The 22,772-nt window shown below is 39.4% G+C and overlaps 1 protein-coding gene across 1 annotated transcript in view; it reads left to right on the top strand.

The window, feature by feature from the left end:
• The window catches only part of DNAH6 (dynein, axonemal, heavy chain 6), a 383,600-nt gene that overhangs the window by 192,054 nt on the left and 168,774 nt on the right, over positions 1-22,772 (top strand). Inside the window, exons 39-44 of the mRNA XM_006900399.1 lie at positions 3,089-3,246; positions 4,652-4,783; positions 5,799-5,970; positions 7,369-7,515; positions 8,062-8,135; positions 16,117-16,271. Coding sequence (XP_006900461.1) covers positions 3,089-3,246; positions 4,652-4,783; positions 5,799-5,970; positions 7,369-7,515; positions 8,062-8,135; positions 16,117-16,271 — 838 coding nt within the window. The remainder of the gene's footprint in view (positions 1-3,088; positions 3,247-4,651; positions 4,784-5,798; positions 5,971-7,368; positions 7,516-8,061; positions 8,136-16,116; positions 16,272-22,772) is intronic.

Genomic DNA, 22,772 nt, shown 5'->3' with positions numbered 1-22,772 from the left:
ACTTTCCCATCGCGATATGCTTTTTGATTCCCTGACTGCTGGTGCCAAGAGTGTTGACTGTGGAGCCGAGCAAACTGAAGCTGTGAACAATCTCAATCTCTTCGTCATCCATCTTGACGCTGCCAATTGGTCCAGTGTTGAGAATCTTTGTCTTCTTGACACTGAGCCTCAGTCCATACTGAAGGCTGCAGTCCTTGACCCTTCGCAGCAAGTGCAAAGGGTTCTCCTCAGTTTCAGCAAGCAGGGTTGTGTCATCTGCATAATGCAGATTGTTAATAGATCTTCCACCAGTCCTGATGCCACAATTCTCCTCATAGAGCCCAGCCTCTCGGATAATCTGCTCTGCATACATGTTGAAAAGGTATGGAGACAGGATGCATCCCTGGCACACACCCTTCCCAATTTTGAACCATGCAGTGTTACCCTGCTCTGTTCTGACTACTGCCTCTTGGTCCAAGTATAGGTTTCGCATTAGCACAATTAAATATTCTGGGATTCCCATTCTTCTCAGAGTCAGCCACAGTTTGTTATGATCCACACAGTCAAATGCCTTTGCATAATCAATGAAACACAGATAGACATTCTTCTGGTATTCTCTGCTTTCAGCCAAGATCCATCTAACATCAGCAACAATATCCCTAGTACCACGACCCCTTCTAAACCCAGCCTGGACTTCCGGCAGTTCTCTGCTGATGTGCTGTTCTAATCGTTTTTGGATAATCTTCAGTAGAATCTTGCTTGCATGTGAAATCAGTGACACTGTTCTGTAGTTTCCACACTCAGCTGGGTCACCTTCATCCAGGAAGAGTGCAGGCGGTCATTACAAAGACAGAAGCTGAACAAAAGACCAAAATGGATGTCAGAAGAGACTCTGAAGATTGCACTGGAGCATAGAGAAACCAAAGCACAAGGAAGAATTCAAGATACTAAAGAGCTGAACAGAAGATTCCAAAAGGCTGCTCGGAATGACAAAGCAAAATACTACAACGAAATGTGTGAGGAGCTAGAGTCAGAAAATCAAAAGGGCCGAACTCACTCAGCATTTCTTAAGTTCAAGGAACTGAAGAACAAATTCAAACCTAGAGTTGCTGTAATCAAGGATGCTTTGGGCAGAGTATTAAATGATCCAGGAAATATTAAAAGAAGATGGAAGGAATATACTGAGTCACTATATAGAAAGGAATTGGCAGATACAGAGGAATTTAAAGAAATAACATATGAGCAAGAGCCTATGGTGATGAAGGAAGAAGTTCAAGCTGCTTTGAAGGAAATAGCAAAAAATAAGGCCCCAGGAATAGATGGTATACCAATTGAAGTATTCCAGATAACAGATGTTGCCCTGGATGTGCTCACCAAGTTGTGCCAAGAAATATAGAGAATAACCACTTGGCCAACTGACTGGAAGAGATTTGACGTTACACACGCAAAAAATAACCATAAAATAAAATTTTTAAAAACCCCAACTCTTCTATTTTTCTCTTCCAGTGGTTTCGACCAGGCTTTGTGTTTTCTTGGGATCTCCCTCATTATTTCTCTTGATTACTAATAATTTAGATATACTAGCAGAACTTTCTAGTTATTCTAAGTCCGGTCCATTATAATGCCCCAAATCCAAACCTAACTTAAAGTTTTGCCGCTCCTCTACCGTAAGGCAGATTTGTTGCTCAAGGTTCTGCAGGTGGAGAAGGCATGGGGATCCCTTTTCTTCCTTTCCGCCTCCTCTGGGAGACTTTAATGTGTTTGGGCTGAGAGGGAGTAAAGATAAAGATGAATATCTTTCCCCTAGCACATGTCCACATGGTTCTCTTCATGGATTTAGGAGCCCTTGTGGTAGTACATTATGTGATGTACTGCTAATCAAAAGGTGAGAAGTTTGAATCCACCAGCTGCTCTGCAGGAGATATACAGGCAATGTCATTCCATAAAGACTGTAAGCCCAGTGGGAGGTTGCCCATCGTCAGAACTGACTTCACCGCAGTACTGGATTGGTTTGTTCTTAGTGGACTGACCCTGCTTCCCTGGCTGGCACGGATGACTATCCACGCTGCCTGGGAGGCGGTCTCTCCTTAGTGATTCCCAGAGCCCTGCCCAGGCCAGGCACTCACTGGCTTCCCACTGGAAGGTGGTCTATCGGTGGGAGCCAGACCCTCATCCCCTACTCAGCCTTAACTTCCAGCAGGGTCCCTCACAGCCTCATGTGCTTGGGGTCTGCTTGCCCAGTCAGAACCATTGTGGGTGGGGCTGGCCGGATCTTGAACATCCACTGCTGTTTACACTGCTCACTGTCTTGCTGGCTTTCCTGCCCTAAACAATGGTCCTTATGCTCCTATGTCTTTTCTCCTGATCAGATAGCGGGCAACAGATGCCCATCTGTCTGTCTGGTAGAGGCTACAGCTTTATGCATGATTTTCTTAGTCTGTCCTCATCCTATTCTCTATCACCTGGCTTCCAGGGCATAAGATGGGACCCAGCACTGAACTTACCTCCTGTTACCTTCGAAATAACTCCTGCAATGAGTTCCAACCCTAAGGTTCTGGTTGTTGGTGAAATTGCCTCTGCTCAAGTTCTTCTCCTGCCCTATCATCACTCGTCCTTTTACTTTTTTTGATGAGTGTGTGTCTCAACTTCCTGTACCTAATTTCCTTTGGAAATGTTCAGGATGCTCTTGAATGGCCAACCTGATTTTCCCTATGGGGGTGATGGATGCATGTGTGTGAGGAAGCTTCAGTGTCCTGCTTCAGTGTGAAAAGGGAAGGGCCTTCTTCACCCCGTGCTCAGGCCACACAGCTGGCACCGACAGAAGCTGTAAATGAGACCAAGGAAAACTGAGATCTACCTGGAGTCATAGGCCTCTGAGAGCGAAGGGGGCGGCTGGCATTGAGTGTATCCTGTCCAGATCCATGACTCCCTGCAGTCGTCCAGGTGGGGCCAGAGGAAGGGGCTCCTCGGGGAAGAGTCCACTAGAGCCTACCTCACTCCTTCTGACCTGTTAGGGTTCAAGGTAGTCCCAATTCATATACAAGCTTTGTCTAACATTTTCAAGGGCAAATCATAACTCTTAAATTCACTCTTCCCACCACCCACCCAGGAGCACCAGGAAACAAACAAGTAGTGATTTTCGTTGATGACTTAAACATGCCCAGACTGGACCGCTATGGCTCTCAGCCTCCCATTGAATTACTCCGGCAGTACCAAGATTTTGGTGGATTTTATGACAGAAGCAAACTCTTTTGGAAAGAAATACAGGTTACTTTGGGTTTTAAATTACTCTGTGCATTTCCATTTTAAGTAGTTTCTATTTAAGAGAAGGAATACAACCTGTTTATCTTTGCCTTTAATTTATTCCATTTAATCCATATAATTCAGCTGAGTTTCTGCCATGCTTGATCCACACACAGGCAGCATCTCAGCCTCCCAAGGACTCAGCTTCAGGGTGGACATGGGCATTCTCTCATACAGCAGTGTGATGAATGGAGAGATGGGGGGAGGGGGTTGTGGTGGGCTTGAAGCTCTATTTTGAAAACAGAGGATGACAAACCATGGGAAGGGAATGTTTTCCAGCTCAGAAATCAGTAATGTGAGATACTGGAACGTATAATGTGTGAGACCCAAACCAGTAGGAGAGGCCGCAGCAAGTTATACGTCCTACAGAGAGCCTTACATGATGCTAAGACAAGGTTTGTGAACTTATCCTGTGGGTTACATGGAACCTCTGAAGAAAATATATAGGAAAAAGTCCCATTGCCTGCAGAGTGGAAAAGGAGAAGACAAGAGCAGAGGCAACTATGAGAGAGAATGAGAGTTGGAGCGCCTGTCATGGTGAAGTCTCTGACCAACAGAGTTGAGGAAGAACATAGGCAGGGCTGTGGGGTATGGAGATAAGGGAAAAGTAGGAACCTAGGTTGACTGCTGTATTTCTGTTCTGGAAAATGTGACTTGCCATCCTAGACAGAAGATAGGAGTGTTTCATTTTGTTCACAATAAAAACAAACATTTGGGTTTTGAGGCACTGTTCTAAATGCCTCCTGCTTGCTAACTCATTTATCTCTACCAACATTCTTTGGGATAGTTAGAACTACTAGTCCCATTTTGTAGATGAATAAATAGGCCAGAAAATTGCTGGTTAAGTAACTACCTAAATGGCATAACTGGCATTAGAACCCAGGGTGTTCAACTCACAAACCTGTGCTTTCAGCTAATATGCGTCCCTGCCCCATGTTAAGCTCAAGTGTCTTAGGGCATTTTAATAGGGTTCCATCAAGCGGTTAGATTCTTAAAAATGAAATCTAGAGAAGGGATGGGAAGGAAATGAAAGATTTAGAAGGACAACCAAAAGTCAGAGCATAGGTTATTGTTCGAAGGCAGAGAGGCAGACTGATTTAGACTTTCATATATACTGACAACTTAATGCAACGTAATTGGCACAATGTATATCAATTTTAACTGCAAGAGTGGTACAAAGCCCATTCATTCATTCATTCAACAAATATTTCTTGTGGTCTGCTGGGGTTTTTGTGAGAATGAAGTCAGATAATGTTTCTGAAACATGATGCAATGCTCACGTTTGGAAGGCCCTCACAAAGCTAGCTTTGAGTCCTGCACCTGGAATGGGCAGAGTGACTCTGGTGGCCCTCTCTTTCCTACTCCCCAGGATATCAGGATCGCTTCAGCCTGTGCGCCTCCAGGTGGTGGCCGCAACCCTGTGAGCCCTCGCTTCATCAGGCACTTCAGCATGCTGTGCCTGCCTTTGCCCTCAGAGCACAGCCTGAAACAGATTTTTCAGGTGAGTGCACATCTAAATTCAAGCAAGAGGGAAGTGGTATATATCCACATAGAGGAACAGATCCCGGAAACAGGATCTCTGTGATATGATCAGCGGTGTGGAGTGTTCTTGTAACTTTTGCCTGTAGTTATGAAGTTGTTGTTGTTGTTGTGTGCCATCGAGCCAGAACCGACCCATAGCTGACTCTCCATTGGGTTTTCAGGGGCAATTAATTCCATAAGAGGAGATTGTCCATCCTTCTTCTGTGGAGCAGCTGATATGATAGAGCACTGAATTAGAGAATCTTGTGTTTAATGGATTAGGGCAAACTCAGGGTTTTCCACACAAAAATTTTATTCTTCATTGTTCTAAAATGTTTTCTTAAGTGGGAAGGATAGGATAAAGCCTGAGTTTCTGGCAATGAGATTGTCCCAGAACCTCACCAGAAGCCCAGGTAGAAAGTGTGAAGAGGGTGGTGGCAGGAGAATCAGTGGGAACAGACCAACTTAAGAAATATATTCAAGGTTGACAGTGGGGGACAAACAATGGCAAAGAGACTACTCAGTTGCTCACCTGGTGGAAGTTGGGAATCTTTACAGAGGTGGAAAAAATGTGGAGATGGGAGAATTTCATAGTTATCAGTAAGCCATGCTTTAAATATCCATCCACTCATAAAAATCAGTGAAAGGACTTCAGTTTATTTCCACAGGAGCTTGCACCCTCCATGGAGACCCTCTGGGCCCACCTTCAAGCTGGGATCTAAATCACTCGACAGTGCAGCATGTAGTCCATTAATTAGATCTGAATGCCGCTCAGACATCACTGAGCAATCAGAGAAGACAGGAGCAAGCTCGTTCTTGAGAATACACCCAGAAGAGTGAGCGTGGGACATTGGTACCCACGTGTCCTTCCATCATTGGAATTTGGCTTTCTGGTTATTAGTAGGAAAATTATCCTCAGGTCTGGACCACTGAAAGATAAATACTTGGTTTAAAGAATATAAACAAGAATCTAACCCTTTATGTTTCTGTTCCAGTCCATCTTAAATGGCTTCCTGCTTGACTTCACACCAGCTGTAAGGCAAACTGCATCAAACATTGTTGAAGCTGCAGTTGAAATTTACAACAGAATGAGTATTGACCTTCTGCCAACACCAGCCAAGTCCCATTATGTCTTTAATTTGAGAGATTTATCTAAATGTGTGCAAGGTAGTATATTGAAGCCTCACTGTTTGACCTAGACACAAAAGCCCCCAAAATCTCACCATAGATAGACATTTTTTTCCAATTCCTAGTGTGGTGGCTCTGTGATTTTGTTTTTTGATTGTGCTTTTCTCCTCTTCTCCTGTGGCCAGGTTCTTCCTTCATAGGAGCCATTGGAAAGTGGCAAACCCCTTGTCAGCATGACACTATGACTTGATTTTGTCATCTTTTACTGAAAATTTATCATCCCTTATTAGCAACTTAGCCTTTTTATCAGTAAATTAACATTTCCTAGAAATCTTTGAAAATAGTTGTATTTCTTTCAGTAGCAATGAGCTGTTTTAGACTAATTTCCTGGACCTCTCAGACATTGTCGAATCCAGTCTTTTATGTATTACCCTTCCCACTGCCTTTCTTTTCCTATCTTTTAGATAGCTTCTGGGCCTCAAAAGCTGAAGTCTATTTATTTCTGAAAATAATATAAAACAACCATGAAATGTCAATTTTTATTATCTTTCCCATTGTTTGTGTGTATCATTAAAATGTCCTGGAAATTGCTTTCTTTTCACTAATAAAGAAATTAAAACTTGAATCCTTTCAAAATACGTAGATATCAAATACACACAAACAAATGTGAGCTGCAAAGAAAAGGTATAACATCAATATATCTATAGCTACAATATGAGCAGCCCATTTTATGTTCTGTCATACACACTGTGTGTGTGTGTGTGTGTGTGTGTGTGTGTGTGTGTGTGTGCATACTAGATACTCGTCATACAATATCTTGCAATCCTATGTAATAATGAAATCAACATTGCTCACACTGAGAAGTCTGGTTATTTCATGTGTTCCTTTAAAGAAACATCACAAAACAGTAAAAAAAAAAAGTGCTTCCAACTTTGGGTTTAAAAACAATACCAGTATTATGTGTATGTGCACAGGGACTAAGGGACTACAACCATTTTTGGTTGTCATTGTTGCTACACCATTGAGTTGTCTCTGTCTTGAGGACCCTTTGTACAACAGAACAAAACATTGTCTCACACTGCATCATCCTCACTGACTCTATTTTACTTAAGCCATTGTTGTAGCCACTGTGTCATGGTCATCTCCTTGGGAGTCTTTCTCTTTTTTCACTTGCTCTCTACTTTTCCAATCATGTTGAATTTCTTCTGATAGCATGTCCTACCTATGTGAGAAATAGTCTCACCAGCTCACATCAAAGAACATTCTCAGTTGACTTCTTTCAAGCTAGAATTTTTTGTGCTTCCATGGCAGTCCTATTTCCAATCTTCTGTTTAACTCTCTTATCATTTTTGGTAATGTGGGGCAAATTTGGACCAAAGAATTTCCTAATTAATAACTTTCACTATATATCCCACAAAACTTTTCTCTTAAAACCAGGTATCCTCCAATGTGATTCAGGAACAATAAGAGAAGAAATACAGATATTTAGACTCTTTTGTCATGAATGTCAGAGAGTTTTCCATGATCGTTTGATTAATAATGAAGATAAACACTATTTCCATGTTATTTTGACAGAAATGGCAAGTAAGTGTAAATTTTCACTCATTTGTTGTGTTGTTTGTATTGACCTAAGGTTTGTGTGTTTTTTCCTGGTAGAAAAAAAGGAATAAGACTTCTATAACATGAGTTTAAGTACTGCTTTACAAAAGGAATTTTAGTCATTCCTCAGTAAAATTTCTTTAATGGTTCAGATACAAGATTTATTATGAAAATTGTTTTTAGATCCATGAACTAATATTTTAAATTATGTGTAAACAGAAAATAAGAGAACTAGTATTTTGTATGAAAAAAGGCATGTATATTTCTAAAGCACCTCTTACAATTAAATAATATAGTCACTTTATTATTTAATAAAAATGTTAAATATTTATTATATATTTAATCTTAAATCATCATTGTAAGTCACACTAAAGTTAACAATGTTCAATGTTAACATGTCTCTCAGTATTCATTTATGCTAAGTCTCCTAAGTAAAGTAATAGCTGATTTTATTATTTACATTGTATCATTAAAATACCACAGTCAAACTTGTCTGTCATTATATTAAAATTAATTTCATATTTTAAATAGATAAACACTTTGGAATTGCAATTGACCTGGAATATTTTTTAAACAAACCCATCATATTTGGAGATTTTATTAAGGCAAGTATACTTGAACTAACTGCATTTTAAGATTTTTGAAGCACTTAATATTTTCCAATTCAGGTTCAAATGCTATTAGAACTTTACATTTGTAAAGATTAAAGCTCTAGACCAGAAGTCAGAGCTAAGTCCATCCCCTTTCTGTTTTTGTAAATGAAATGCTTCTGGTAAATAGCTGCACCTATACACTTTGGTTAGTAAAATCTTTTTATAAATTCACACAAATACATACACCCTCTCACTAGTGTCAGAGTGGAGAAATAATAATAAAAACTATTTTACCCACAAAGTCTAAAATATTTGCTATCTAACCCTTTACAGAAAATATTTGCTGACCCCTGGTCTATTTTCATTTTCGTTTAAATTGGAGAACAATCAAGCATTTGATTCCAGAAAGAGATCAAAGAAGTTTAGTCTTTTAACTCAGGACCAGGATCCCCTGTGGCACTGTATGGACAATCCTGCCTCTGCTCAGTCACAGCCAGAGATGAGAAGCAACTTGGTTAATAGAGTTGCCCTCTTCATGTCAGTATCACTCTAATTAGTAGAATTTTTTAAAATCTTATGTTAAAGATCTATAACCTCAATAACACATGGCCCTCATTTACTCTCTGGATCAGTCTAGAATAATTTTGATCTTACCACCATGTTGACTTTACTTACCACCTCTTTTGACAGATTGCCATTGTGTTTCACCAAATTTACTCTTTGGTTAAAACATATTTCACTTCTCCAAGAGTGTAGATACCAGTCCTATTTGTTCACTCTATATCCTCACCTTCCTACAGAGAACTAGATATGCAGTGGACATTCAGTCATTAAGTCAAACAAATAAATAAACTCATGTATATTTGTAGACGTGTATGAGTGTGTATACACACACATACACACATGATACTTCATTCCTCCTCTGGGTCAATATTTTTGTTATGTGCCATCAAGATGCATAACAATCCTAGCGGACCAAGTGAAGCTGCCCTTTAAGATTTTCTAAGCTGTTATCTTTAACAACTTTATCTTTATTACCTTTCTTTGCAATGTACACAAATATTGATCTCTTCCAATGGGCTGGCCAAAATTCCTCTGAATTTCTGGACATAGAGGAGTTAGTGAGCACTTTGGGCACTTTAGAATCCATGAATTGAAACATTTCATTTAGCATTCCATCATTTCCTGGAACCTTCGTTTATTGCATCTTTAGTTTCTTCCTGCAATGCCATAATTTTCTTCAGTATTTTTTAATATATCAAGGACTTGCAGGACAACAGAAAAACCTGTCCTGGAAGACATGCAGCCAGCAAACTCCTTAGAAGTTGAGGTTGGCTGGCCACAAAGGTGGTAAGAAGAAGCCCCTGAAACAGCCCAAAAAGCAGAGCAAGGAGATGAACAAAGAAGAGAAGGCTTTCAAGAAGAAACAAAGAGAAGAACAGAAGAAACCTGAGTAGCTCTTTGCCACCTGTAGTTAAAATGAAGTGTTGTCTTAAAGCCTGTTGTACATTTTAGGAAGAAACTTTGTGAAACAGTGAAGAAGAAGAAACCCTATGATGGTCCATCTCCAGTTCTCACTCAGCCATTCCGATCTTAGCTGTGAAAAGTAAATGAAATCCAGAATCCTGTAAGAATCTCCTCTTTGTTCTTTGTTATTATGCCCAGAAGTCTGTATCACCTGGAATTAAACCAATGCATTTGAAGTAAAAAAAAAAAAAAGAAGAAGAAGTTGAGGTTGGTGAGATTTCATCTTACACACGTTAGACAGATTAGTAGGAAGGGTAAATCCCTGGAAAAAGATTTCATACTTGGTTGGTAAAGTGAAGGATCAGTGAAAAACAGGACCATCCACAATGAGATGGGCAGAGTGGCTACCGCCATGGACTAAAGGACAGCAGTGATTATAGGAACAACAGAGGACCACACGTTGCTGCATTCTGTTATACACAAGGCAGATAAGTCACAAACAATCCAACGTCACCTCACAACAACAGTCTTTAAGGGAACAGACATCAGCATTTCCTCTCAGAGAGTGACTACCATCCTTTCAGTTAGCAGTCAAACACCTATTGAGACACCAGGGTTTGTCATATGAATATTGTTTGCTAACAAATATTTGTGTGGAAGTTTATTTTCTCATAGAGATTATGCCCCGTGTGCTCCTAGTGATATTATTATCAAATGGGAAAATAAATCAAAAGAAAAAGTACGGCCAGACTTTTCTTGGATTATCTGTACATGTTTTAGTGAAAATTCCCCCCAGGTGGCTGCTTAAAGGAGAGAAAAGACATCATCAGTAGGTGGATTTGTACTACTACCCAATACATGCAGTAGGCACTACTAGTCCTGTAGTACATACTACATAGTACATACTAGTGCTACATAGTTACTATAGTACTAATTGTACTACCCACTATAGCATCTCCTCCGACATAACAACCCCACATGTATGAGAGTAGAACTATCCTCCACTGAATTCTCATTCGTTGATATTTCAGAAGTAAATCACCAGTTCTTTCTTTCAAGGCACCTTTGGATATACTTGAATTGTTGTTGCTGATTGCTGTCCAGTCAAGCACGACTCATAGCAACTCTATGAACAATGACCTAATGCCTTTCCTTATCTGTTGTCGTTTCTCCAAGTTCATAGAGTTTCCAAAGGCATGTGGTTTAGGAGGTGAATGCCACTCCTACTTCCAAACCTGTTTTACAACTGGAAACTCCACCAAACACTGTCCACATTGGGAGACCATTATGATATTTGACACCCCAGGGGCATGAGATTCAGCATCACAGCAAACTCAGATTTCTTCACTAAAGCATATTGGAGAAGAGTGATGTACAAAGTAGAAGAATGTTCCTCCAAATATAACAACAGTAGTCTCATTTAGCATGGGTTAAGTGTCATCAGGTCAAATACGACTCATAGAGACCCTATGAACAATATAGCTGAACTCTGTTCTTTAATTGACTTAATTTCTGTATGTTTGTAGAGTTTATAGCCAATATGTTTTCAGTGACTCAAGCAGAGACTCAATTCCTGTTTGCAGTAGCCTGCAACGTGGATTTCATTCTCAACAATTTCTTTAAACCAGGAGACTACTGTGCTGTGCTGTGCTGTGCTGTGCTGTGCTGTGCTGTGCTGTGCTGTGCTGTGCGGTGCTGTGCGGTGCTGTGCTATGCAAAAACATGTAGTTGAGACTTCCATCACGATGGCAGACTAGGCAGATAGCAACCCGGAGTCATAATCTGGTGCAGACAGACTGACAGTACCCTTGAGATCATCATGACCTCTGCCTCCAGAACTCTGCCTTACCCAATGGAGCCCCCTATGTCAGCAGAGGTGCTGTGCAGGGCCGGGCACCTCTTAGGACCTCTCTGGTACCTCTGAGATGAGCAGAAATTCTACCCAGACTGGCACTCAAACTACAAATTTTTGCTTCACCAGCAGAAACACCAACACAGAGCAGACCTCTTGCCCCATGCCCCACAGCAGTGGGGAGAGCAAAAATCAGGTGCCCAACCCAGCACCAAGCTCCCTCCTTTCCCTCTCCTTTAGTTTCTTTACTTTTTCTTTTCTTTCCCATCCCTTTTCAGGAATTCCTGCCTGCTTACCTTCCTTCCTTCCTTCCTGCCTGCTTCCCTTCCTTCCTTCCTTCCTTCCTTCCCTCCCTCCCTCCCTCCCTCTGTCCCTCCTTCCTTTCTTCTTGCCTTCCTTCCTTTCTGTCTACTTTCTCTTCTTCTCATTAGCTTTTCCTTTTTCCCGCCATTTTCCCTTGTTTGCCTTTCTATGGCTTTTCTTGGGAAATTCTGATGATGTGGTCTACAGCGTGTGGTACTGCTAATACAGAGCCTCTTTGGATCTTTGGAAGGACAATCTCCGTCCATGTGAGTCACAGCCTCAGAAACACAACAGAAGGCCAACTATGAGTCAGTTCCAATTTGACAACCACTTTTTTCTGTTATACACTGTCTAGTCGGAACGAACTCAAGCTGAACCTCCAAGCTGAACAGTTTTTTAGAGGCTGTAAATTGCAGAGGAGGAGATCGTTCATCTTTCTTCCATGGAACATCTGTCAGATTAGAACCGCATGCCTTTGGGTTTGTAGCACAACTCCTTATGAATAAGCTACCACAGCTAATTAGAGGGGCTTTTAAATTTCTATCTTCCTTCCTTTTGTTCTTCTCTCAGTTTTTGCTTTTTCTTTTGTAGTCCACTCTTGGTTGGATACTCACCCATCCAACCTTTTTCTTTTTCTTTATCCCACGTGACAGCCAGCGACAGTAGCCACACAACCCAGGTATACACACTTCCTACTGCCTTCACCAACTGGGCAAAGAGTAAAGACTGGCTCCTGAATCTTCTGATCAACAAAAGACTGTAGCAAACATCAGCCCAACCTGCCTTCAACTGCTATACACAAAACACAAACAACTACAAACACAAACTTCTATGTACATCAGACCCACCACAAGACAGAGGAAGGAAGACTAAGAATTAGCACATTAACAAACTATGAAGTATAATCAGATATATTAAAACAAAATAATATATAAACATCACCACCACCATATCTCAGAGGGAGCAGATAATTTAAAGGAAAAAAAAATTCAGGGTAAGATTTAAATGAGTGACCAAAATACAGAACAAGAAAAAGTCTCATAGGAAAGATGCTATTGGAACTTTCTGATAAGGAATTAAAAAGAATGATAGTTAAGTGTCTTCATCAGATTGAGGAAGAGTTAGTTCTAGGAAACTACAGACAAAATTAAGGAAAATGTAGACTGTGCTAGAAGAATTGGGGGGAAATCAAGTAGGTTTGCGTTGCTGTGGTTTTTTTCTGTTGGTTTTTTTAAAGTAGAAAATTACAAAAATAGTAAATTGAGGTTCAGAATATTACAATTTGAGAAATAGATAATAAATTGGACGGATAAAAGAGTAGTATTGAATCAAATGAACACAGTTAGTGAGATGCAGGAGGTCCCTCAATACTAAATCAGATAGAACAATCAGAGGAAAAAGAACAATGATATAAAACTTAAAACCCAATTAATCCATCCACCTAGGGACAGCTGGTCTTTGACAAGGAGCTGAAATCTATTAAATGGGGAAAGACAGCCCCTTTTAACAAATGATGTTAGCAAAGCTGGGTCTCTACTTATTGTTGTAATTGTTGTTACGTGCCATCGAGTCACCTGTGACCTCATAGAGAAACCTGCCCTATCCTGAGCCAGTCTCACTGACTCCAGCACACCTACCCCCATTACCCCAGCTACTGTGTCAAACCATCTCATCCAGAGTCTTTCTCTCCTACGCTCACCCTCTACCCTTCCGGGCATGATGTTCTTTTTCAAGGACTGATCCCTCAATACAGAAGTAAACAGATTTTTAAAATGTCAAACAATAAATATGAGTCAGAGCTTCAAAAATCCTTGCCTGAAAGGAGAAACTTTGTTTCCTCTTCTCCAAGACAGACTTATTTGTTCCAACAGTCCCTGGTATTTTTCATACTCTTATCCAGTACCATAACTCAAAGGCATCAATTCTTCTTCTGTTATCCTTGATTGTTGTCCAGCTCTCTGATGCATAGAAAGTAATTGCAAAGACCAAGGCCTGGATCTGGTGCACCTTAGTCTCTAGACTGACAGCATTGCTCTTTAGCACTTTGGAGACATCCCTGACAGCAGACTTCCACAATACATCTTTTTATTTCCTGACTGCTGGTGCCAAGAGCATTGATTGTGAAGCTGAGCAGGCTGAAATTAACAATCTAAGTATCTTCTCCATCTATCATCCATCTTGATGTTAAGCTTCATTCCATATTGAAAACTACAGGCCTAAACCTTCTGCAGCAAATGCTTCAGGTTCTCCTCAGTTTCAGCAAGCAAGGTTGTTTCAGCTTCATAATGCAGGTTGTTGATGAGTCTTCTTCCAGTCCTAATGCCATATTCCTCCTCATAAAGCCTGTTGTTGTTGATTGTCATCAAGTTGAGTACGACTCATAGCAACTCTATAGACAAAAGACCTAATGCCTTTCCAAAACTATTGTCCTTTCTCCAAGTTCATAGAGTTTCCATCATCAACTGGGAGCTCCACCAAACACTGTCCACATTGGGAAGTAAAAATTAACAAATAGATAATGTTTTTGTGTTGTTGGTAGTGGTGGTGCCATTATGTCTACTCACTACAACTCCTAATGATCCTGTGAACAACAGATTTGGACCTTGGCCCATCCTGTACCATCTTCGTCCTCTCTGATATGTTCCAGCTCATTGTTATGGTCACTGTGTCAATCCATCTTGTTAAGGGTCTTCCTCTCTTTATCTGACCTTCCATCTCTCCCAGTGATGTCCTTTTCCAAGGACTAGTACCTCCTGACAGTATTCCCAAAGCATGTGAGAAGAAGTTTATTTAGCTGTTTGGAGAGAAAGTCCATATACAGTAATGACCAGATATTGTGAATATTGTAGTTAATGTTATTTTTTTATTATTAAATTTTATTAGTTTTAATGAACATTTACAGGGATTTTGGGTTTTCATTCTTTCATTGCTGCACCATTCTCTCTACCCTCCTCCCCAGTTTGTTCTTCTTCCCCTGCCATCTGAATGTCTATTTTAATTGTCCAATTGCCACAGTGCTTGTCAAAGTCAGTTCTGATTAATCTCCTTTGTCAGTGTGTCCTTTGCCATTCCCTATCACTCCTCTCTGAGAGAGACTTCACCCTGATTCATAAGAGGGGATGGCGTATTCTCTTAGCTACTTCCTGCTGAAAAGGGACGCTGTGGGTTTCAGGGTGAAGATCTTCTCTCACTACTCTAAAGGGCCCCTTTGGCAGTAGGAAACACATAGACTATTATGGAGATTGATTTTGGAATTTAGATGCACTGTTATTAATTGTGCTTAGCCGTACATGTTCATATCCTTGAAGATGTATCATGGGGGTGTTGCAACCTAGAAGACACAAATTTAACTAACAAGTTATAAGTACATGAGTCAAAAATTATGGAAAAGTAAAAGAAAAGATTCTTTCATTGCTTTACAAACCCTCCCCCAGGTCCCCTCCACCATGTAGCCATCGCTCTAGACTCCTGTGATGACAGAAATACCTAGTCACATATCCTTTTAAACAGTTTTCTCCTTCCTCTGTTTCAGTGCAGTATACATTATTGAACCCATCTTCCTTAGTCTCTCCCCAACCCTGAGGTTAGTCCCATTCTACAACAGTGGCATCATGTAATATTTGTCCTTTTATGACTGGGATATTTCACTCAGCATAATGTTCTCCAGAGTCAACCATTTTGAATAATATTACATGAGTTCCTTGTTTTTCAATGCAGCATAGTATTCCATTGTGCAAACATACCACAGCTTCTCTAGCCATTCGTTTGTTGATGGGCACTTAGGTTGTTTCCAACTCCTTGCTATTGTGAACAAAGCTGCAATAAACATGGGTGTGCATATGTAGTTAATGTGATAAAACAAAATGTATGAAAGATTACGTGAAAAACTAATATAACCTGTAAACATTTACTCAGATCACAATTTTTAAAAAAACTCATTCCAAACAGTTAAAAATTTTTATCATATTGCATATAGTTATGTCATGATTTTTATAACCATAACAGTCTACTGGATATAATTTTTCAACTCATTTAGCTGGTCTGATGTCAATGGCCTTTAAGCATAAATATATAATCAAAGTAAATTATTAGTGATAAGCCTACTCCCAAGCTTCTTTGTGAATTTTATGGCAGAGATCACTAAAATTCAGTTCACCACTTCAGTGTTAATAAATGAAATGGACTTACTAGTTACTGTTGAAAACTTGAGGTCCTTTAGTCTTACTTTCTTGATTTCAAAGACCAGTTGGTATATATGCATTAGCAAACAAATTAACTAGCAACATAAATAAAATACTAATATTTATATATTATAAGCTTATTTATATGTTAGAATTGACCCACCTTTATCTTATCCAAATCATCTTTCAGTTTGGTATAGACAAGAGTGATCGAATTTATGATGATATGCCTGATATGGAGAAAATTGCAAATGTTCTACAGGACTATCTTGATGATTATAATCTCATACATCCCAAAGAAGTAAAGTTGGTGTTCTTCCAGGATGCTATAGAACATGTTTCAAGGTATAGTGCTACAAGGTGCTCAAGAATGCATTGATGGAATTTCTTTTGGTTTAAGTTTGTACAAAACTAGTTGTACAAAGTTCTGTTAGTATATATCATTACAACTAAAACATTTTAATTTTTTTCCTTTTCATGCGTGCAATTACTCATATTCATTGTGTTTCATGTACATAGTGTTTCATGTATGTGTTTCACATTTTTTTCATGGACATTATGTTTCATACAATCATTCCCATACATTGGAGATTTTTTTTGTTTTGTTTCAATGCTCTATCAAATACCTTTAATTTTTAATTCTGCAAAGTATTACATAGCCAATGAATTCACGAATGATGACTTTTTCATCCTTCCATACTGACAAATAAGCACACATACATTCTCTAAGCACAAAGCTTATATTCACAAATAATTTTTTTGCTTAAGACAAAACTTCAATTAATGATTACAATGGAATTTAGTTATTAAATGCAACCATAAGTCTAATATGCTCTCAATAGGGTCTAAGCAGTTGTTTCATGAAATCGGGATTGTATTCAATTGACATGCATTAATAATCTATACAACTTACTTTGTTGCAATCTCAAAGGCACGTGGTTCAAATCCGCCAGATGCTCTGCTGGAGAAGGAGAGGTAATCTCTTCCTCTGTCAGTTGGATCCAACTCAACAGTACACAACAAGGAAAAAAAAATCTATAACTTTACACTAAAAAAGGAATTGAATATAAAATTTCTCATAATTTTTGATGATTTTGAAATTTCTTAGAACAGATGACAAAAAAAACACAAAAAATACCTGCAAACCAAATTTTAAACATCTTCAATAAAATGGTAAAAAAATTGAATAAGTCTTTAAAGTTTTTATGCTGAGGTTAAGACTTAAGACATCAAGCTGGCCCCAATTTGTCAAAATTGACAGATAAATATGTGTAACAACTAACAGGCTCTAATTTCTCAATGCAAACATGTCTTTCTAACTACTGTGATAATATAAACATAGAAACATACACAGAATCAGGATAGCAATAAAATATAATAACAAGTAAATCTTACTTCTAACCTGTCAGCATAAACCATCTAGCATTCTAACACTGTGTCCCTCAAGTACAAAACTAAATTAATAGCAGAATTACTTTCCTAGATGGCATTCTTCTACGGAATTCTTACTCGCTGCATGCATAAGATCTGCAATCTCAGATCCACTGTCTAAAGTATGCCTCTGGAAACTCCGTGAACTCTGATAAATGGCCATGATTGTGGAAGGGTTTCAGGCCTTTTGTTCGTGAGGTCGCTATGAGTCATGTTCTACTTGATGGTAATCAACAACAAGAATACTTAAATCCAAATGGTACAGTTTAACAAAGTCCCCAAGTAATTCTTTTGTATAAATCACCTGGTAGTCTTTTTTTTTTTATTTTTTATTATTTTCTCTGTATGTGTACCGTCAAATTAGATCTGACTTGTACAGGAGGAAATGGCCCCTCCTTCTCCGGCAGAGCATCTGATGGATTTGAACTGCATATCTCTGGGATTGCAGTGCAGCTTATTGCCACTAAGCCACCAGAGCTCCCCTGGGAGTCTTTTTTAAATGTGGATCCTAATAAGTGAATTTGGGGAGGAAAGAAAGTCTAAGCACAATAAAGGGGTTAAAGTCCTAGTTAACCCCTTCTTTTAGAGTAGGGCATCAAATTTATAAACTGATGTAGCAACCTAAATTGTTAAACATATTTTCCAACAGAAATTTTTTTCATTGACATTCAGTGTACCATTTTTCTCTTCGAATTTACATGGCTACTAATAAGAAAAGAATTAAATTTTGAACATAACTGGTACTTTTCATCAGGCTAAAGTGCAGAATATCTCCATATCTCCGGTAGTTCAAGAAACAAAAATATCAAACACGTATAATAAAGAAATTGAAGTGACAATAAAACTAATATAAAAAAAGACCACTTAAATATACATTTGAACTGAAAATGACCAATTAAATTTCTCTTTCTTCAGTGAATCTATATATAAATCAAGTTCTCATGGAACTTGAGATTTGGTTTTTCGTCCCCAGGACCAAAATTTCCAAGATTATTATAAGAAAAAAATTAAAGTCAGGGAAAAGAACATTGAATGACAGTGGACACTAAGTTTTTATAGAACTTCTTTTTAAACTGAGATCTTGTTGAACGAAATACATGAAAATAATAATCCTTTGAGAATTTGGGGTTGTTTTTTTTTTTTTTCAGAAATAACTCCATCTTTTTTTAATTTTTATTTTGTACTCATTTACTTACAAAGTTCAAGTACATAGTTTTTCACACTGGATCATTCCCATTTGAGAATTGTTTTTTAAGCACAATAAACTTGGATCTTTGTCTTCAAGAAGATACTATAGCTCATATATTGTTGTTGTTAGGTGCAGTCGAGTACAACTCATAGTGACCCTGTGAACAAAAGATCTGAAGCCTGTTCTATCCTGCATCTGCACACTTCCTGACACACAGGGGCCCATTGCTGCAGTCACCATGTCAATCCACCTGGTTGAGAGTCTCCAAGGAATAGCCCCTCCTAGCAACATGCCAAAGTACTTGACATGAAACCTCATTATTCTTGTCTCCAAAGGGCACTCTGGCTGTACCCTCTCTAAGACATATCCATTTGTTCTCCTCATAAAGAAAACTATAAATACACAAGACTCTGGGAAGAGGAGAAAATCATAATAGATATTTTGACATTCTGCAGGCATAAAAATCTTTGGGACAGAGAGACAAATGGCCAAATGAATTTTCACTTCAGAATACATGTTGTTGTTGTTGTTATGTGCCATCGAGTCATTTGCGACTCATAGCGACCCTATGTACAACAGCCCTAAATTCTGCTCTATCCTGTGCCAATCGCACTGTCTCTGACACTCCCTTCCCGATTGCCCCAGTCACTGAATCAATCCACCTCAAAGAGGGCCTTTCCCTCCTGCGCTGTCCCTCCACCCTCCCAAGCATGATATCCTTCTCCAAGCACCAGTCTCTCCTTACATGTCCAAAGTATGTTAGACGGAGCCTCAGAATCCTTGCCTCCAATGAGCAGCCGGGTTTAACCCTTTCCAGGATGAATCTGTTTATTTTCCTAGCAGTCCATGGTACCCTCAATACTCTTCTCCAGCACCACAGCTCAAAGGCATCAACTCTCCTTCTATCCTCCTTAGTCATTGTCCAACTCTCTGATGCATAAGAAGTGATTGCAAAGACCATGGCCTGTATCAGGCGCACCTTAGTCTCCAGAGAGACACCATTGCTCTTCAGTACTTTGGAGAGATCCCTAACAGCAGACTTTCCCATAGCAATTTGCCTTTTCATTTCCTGGCTACTGGTGCCAAGAGTGTTGACTGTGGAGCCAAGCAAACTAAAGCTGTGAATAATCTCAATTTCTTCACCATCCATCTTGATGCTGCCAGTTGGTCCAGTGGTGAGAATCTTTGTCTTCTTGACATTGAGCCTCAGTCCATATTGAAGGCTGCAGTCCTTGACCCTCTGCAGCAAGCGCTTCAGGTCCTCCTCAGTTTCAGCAAGCAGGGTTGTGTCATCTGCATAACGCAGATTATTGACAGATCTTCCACCTATCTTGACCCCACATTTCTCCTCATATAGCCCACCCTCCCGGATAATCTGTTCTGCATATAGGTTGAAAAGGTATGGAGACAGGACGCATCCCCGGCGTACACCCTTCCTAATTTTGAACCATGCAGTGTTTCCTTGCTCTGTTCTGACGACTGCCTCTTGGTTCAAGTATAGGTTTCGCATTAGCACAATAAAGTGTTCTGGGATTCCCATTCTTCTTAGAGTCAGCCGCAGTTTGTTATGATCCACACAGTCAAATGCTTTTGCATAGTCAATGAAACACAGATATACATTCCTCTGGTATTCCTTGCTTTCAGCTAAGATCCATCTAACATTACCTATAATATCACTAGTACCACAGCCCCTGAACTATCGGCAGCTGACGTGTTTGGAATCATGGCAGCCAAGTAAGCTTCAGATATAAGCTATCAGATCAAGGGTCAGAATACATAATTATGAAAAATACCTGGATCAAAAAATTCTCAAAATGGAACTCTAGTTTGAAAGAGAATGTGAAAAAAAAAAATCTTAACCTTTTTTAAAGGAAAAGAAAAATAATTAAAGAATTTCATTTTAGTCCCTTCCAAAAGGGAAATTTTAAATTGAGGGAAAAGTTCCTAATAGTATAAACTAGTCTGGCTCAGAAAAAATTGAATAGCAAATGCAAGATTCTATCCATAAAAGTAGTAACAGCACATCTCTAATGTTAAAGAACTAGGCTATAAAAAAAGTTCATTCTCATCAATTGTTTTTCATAAAGGCTCGCTTCCGCTCTTTTGTGGACTCATAATAAAGTTTCATGGCTTTATTCACTTTCTAGTATTCCTCACTGGCCAATTCCCAAGAAAAGAGCCATTTAATACAATGAACTAACTGGCAGTTGGCAATTGTTATGTAAATGGATACTGCTTCTCGCTGGCTGTAGCAAGGTTCATCTGGTTTGATTCCCCTTTGCTCTGAAATTCTTCTAAAGCTAGTCTCACAGCCAGATACTTGGATAAGTGGTCAACAATGGCTTTACCTGAAGTCTTTATGTATCTTGTGTATGCACTGTCACCTTTTTTCCCTAAGTGTGGGGGTGTGGCCTGAATACTAACTCATTTTTACTAGCACCATTCATGACTGGATCAGTTGCCACTGTTGGATTTTTGTTGTCAAGGTCAAGCCAGAATCATCTGATGTTTGGGTCTGTTCGTTGATAGGTCCTGCTTCTTGCTATGTTTATTATATGCATTAATACAGTGTGAACTATCACCAATGTCTTCCTTCAGTTCCACAACCATTTTCAATCTGTTGTTCCTTGTCTCGCTGTAGTCTGTTCAGAGCCTGTATTTTCAGTACTTCCTCAGTGCTGTGACTGAGTGCTTGCTGATTATTGTGCTTGTTGATCCAGGATAATACTCTTATCTTAATGAGTTTCATAAGCATTATGGCTAGAATAAATTTTGCTGATTAGAGCATCAAAGTTTGGGTCTGGCCTTAGTGATATTTCGGAAGCTAGCTTTTTCTGACAGGAAGGACATTCTTTGTTGCCACTTCTGAGGGCTGTGATAATGCAATCTGCACAAAAACGATGTAAATTCTCCTTTGTAGTCATAATATTCTTCAATATTTCCAAACATATTGGGCACATTAATCCACTAGTGCAGACTTCGAGGGGAAACCACAATTTCCAAACATCCGTTATTGCCCCCTGAGAAGTTTGGTGTAATTCATATAAACCAATTTCCATGTTTTATTTAACGCCTGAGTTCCATTCGTCTGCACAGCCTGAGACATTGCTGATTTCATTTTTCTTTCCAAATGTCAATTTTAAGCAACAGGAACGCATGAAACTATATTCCTTTTCTTGTTCTAGGTGGTAAGTTTTCAGTTCAATGCGAATGCTATTAGGTGGAGACTGAGGAGCTGTTATACACTGTAGAGGTGGAACCAACTCATAGCTGACCCACTCCCAGCGAGTTTTCAGAGGCAGCTCTTGCCCCAGCCTGGGCTCTGCTGGCCAGGACCAGAGTGAGATTTGAGTGTAAGCTGCTGCTGCCTCCACACATACATTGTGTTTTATAAAATTAATCACATTACCATTACCCCATCTTTTCAGGTCAGCTGGATCTTTCCCTTTCCCCCACTTCCTTTACTCCCCTCCTTCCACTCACCAATTTGTACAACCTAGCGATTTCCACACGCCCTGCCCTCACCACACTGATCCTCACCCCTCTACTCCCACCTCTTACCCCTTTGGGTTTCCATACTATTTTACTTGTTATTTTTCTATTTTTTACAAATACTGCAGTATTTGTCCTTATGAGACTGAGTTTGTTCATTCAGCATAATGCTCTCCTGTCTCTGTGAAGTTACATAATATTTTTCAAAAGCTTTGTTCCTGAGTGCTGCATAGTATTCCATCATATAAATGTACCACAATTTTTCAAGCCATTCAATTGTAGTTAGACATTTGGGCTGTATCCATGTTCTTGCAATGGTGAATAACACTACTATGAACACTGGTGTACAAATCTCCATTTGTATCTCAATTCCAATTTCCTTGGGGTATGTTCTGAGCAGTGGAATGACTGGATCATATGGATTTTCTATGTTCAGTTTTTTTTTTTAGGAAACGCCAGACTGCCTTCCAGAGTAGTTGTACCATTTTACAATCTCACCAACAGTGTATGACAGTTTCTGTCTATATTTTCTCTCTGTATTCTCTCCAATGTTAATTACTTATTATCCTGTTAAACTTTGCCACTGCTACTGGAGTGAGATGGTATCTCATTGTAGTTTTGATTTGCATCACTCTTATTGCCAGTGATTTTGAGCATTTCTTCATATGTCTGTTGGCCATCCAGATGTCTTCCTCTGTTAAAAGACTTTCCATGTCTAAGAAGTATACTATATG

The sequence above is a fragment of the Elephantulus edwardii genome, unplaced genomic scaffold, assembly GCF_000299155.1.
Source record: "Elephantulus edwardii isolate Elephantulus edwardi_28Jun2011 unplaced genomic scaffold, EleEdw1.0 scaffold00283, whole genome shotgun sequence".
Taxonomy (NCBI): Eukaryota; Metazoa; Chordata; class Mammalia; order Macroscelidea; family Macroscelididae; genus Elephantulus; species Elephantulus edwardii.
The sequence above is the reverse complement of the archived record's forward strand: the minus strand, read 5'-3'. Positions and strand labels throughout refer to the sequence as shown.